The sequence below is a fragment of the Aquarana catesbeiana genome, linkage group LG02 (genome assembly GCF_042186555.1).
Source record: "Aquarana catesbeiana isolate 2022-GZ linkage group LG02, ASM4218655v1, whole genome shotgun sequence".
NCBI lineage: Eukaryota > Metazoa > Chordata > Amphibia > Anura > Ranidae > Aquarana > Aquarana catesbeiana.
The window spans coordinates 21,239,864-21,241,770 of record NC_133325.1 but is presented as its reverse complement, the minus strand read 5'-3'; the positions used below and the strand labels follow the sequence as shown (position 1 = coordinate 21,241,770).

General features: G+C 43.2%; 1 protein-coding gene across 1 annotated transcript; it reads left to right on the top strand.

Moving 5' to 3' along the window:
• The first annotated feature begins 323 nt into the window (after positions 1-323).
• LOC141129625 (olfactory receptor 52A5-like) lies at positions 324-1,296 on the top strand. The gene is given in 2 exon segments (XM_073617718.1): positions 324-1,112; positions 1,114-1,296. Coding segments are annotated over 2 exon segments (963 nt in total). The 5' UTR covers positions 324-332.
• Positions 1,297-1,907: the final 611 nt, after the last annotated feature.

The window sequence follows — 1,907 nt, the reverse complement described above, 5'->3', positions numbered from 1 at the left end:
CCTGATTTGAAGCTCTCTGAGATAGACCATTAGCTTTAAAAAAGAACCCAAGTGTTCCGCACACTGGTCTTATGATGTCGGCAATGCCTGGTCTGTCCCCAACTCTATTATTGCATTAGTAGTTCTCAACAGCCAGTAGATTGGAAAAGAATTGGTAGAAAAGTAATGCACTTCATTTTCATTTTTCTTATACATATAAATACATATTTCTTAATGTTCATACGCCAGTTGTAATTATAAGTCTTCTATCACATCAGGTGACTAAACCCTCCAGTATATTAATTCTTCATAGAGAGCCGTGGTCTTCAGTGTAGAAGGTGATTAGCAGAGGAATGAGTGACATCAAAGTCAACGGCACATTCTATCCCACCTCATTCATCCTGGTTGGGATTCCTGGACTAGAAGGATCTTATAACTGGGTAGGTGGCATTGTTTGCCTATGTTATGTCCTGGCATTGCTGGGAAATATGATGCTCTTGGCTGTCATCTCAGCCTCTTCTGTCCTGCACAAGCCTATGTTTATTTTCCTTTCTCTGTTGGCCTCCAATGACGCTCTTCTATCAACATGCATAGTTCCAAAACTGCTGTCTGTTTTCTGGTTCCAGAAGAGACACATTAGTTTTGACTTATGTCTAATCCAGATGTTCTTCATCCATTCTTTCACCAGTTTAGAGTCAGGCCTTTTGGTTGGTATGGCATTTGACCGTTATATTGCCATCTGCCAACCACTCAGATATGGGTCCATAATGACCAACACCATCATTGTGAAACTGTTCATCGTCTTACTGCTCAGAGCAGCTGGTTTGATTAGTCCCTCATTTATTTTGATCAAGAAATTTCCTGCATTTAAAACCAATGTGCTAGCCCATTCTTACTGTGAACACATGGCGATTGTGAAACTTGCTGCTGCCGACGTCAGAATAAACAGTGCTTTGGGGTTGGCTGTGGCATTCATGATCCTAGGAGTAGATCTGCTGTTTATCCTGGTATCCTACTGTGCCATCTTCCACGCCGTCTTCAGTCTTCCATCCAAAGACGCCCGGCTGAAGACCTTTAATACCTGCATACCTCATATGTGCGTTTTTTTAAGTTTTCATGGTCTGGCTTTTTTTAACTTTCCTGTCCCACCGATATGGAGGTAAAAGGATTTCACCTTATGTTCATATAATTCTAGCTGATACGTACCTTCTAGTCCCACCCATGCTAAATCCAATTATTTATGGAGTGAAGACCAAACTTATTCGGGAGCAAGTCTGGAAAGCTTTATCTACATATCAAAGTCCTCATGTAAAGTGACTAGATCTGTATTGCCGATGTATGTTTGTCCCATGTTCTGTAGATTACGCAATTGCTAATAGAGGGACTAGAGCAGTCATCGACTCAAGAAAACGGCATACAAAGGGTGCTAACTGCTGTGAGGTCCTTCCTGGGCTCAACAAAAGCATTGACATGCTAAAAAAGAAAGGGAGGGGTCATCAACAAAAAGAGAGGAAAGGAAAGGTAGTGAAGTTGAGGAGTAAAATAGTGAAAGGGAGATGAGTGAAGCCATACAGTACCAGCAACCTCAGCCAAGTTGGAGAACATCAAAGCCCAGATTGGATCAGATATGTATCCCAGATACTCTATACTGCATTACCGTTTGCCGACCATATCACTTAGAAATATGTTGACAAGGCGGCCCTTCTGGGTACGTGATCCAGCACTTCTGGGTAGGTGACCCGGCCACGCTGTGATTAACACAGCAGATGTCGGTCATCCGGTGCCGGCTGATGGATCACCATCGGGACCCACCGATCGTCCGGAAAACACACAGGACAGGGCTCTGCCTATGTAAACAATGCAGAGCTCTGTCCTGTCAGTGGGGAAGTAATTGATTTTTTCCCCCAGCAAAGCAGAGAATACTATCC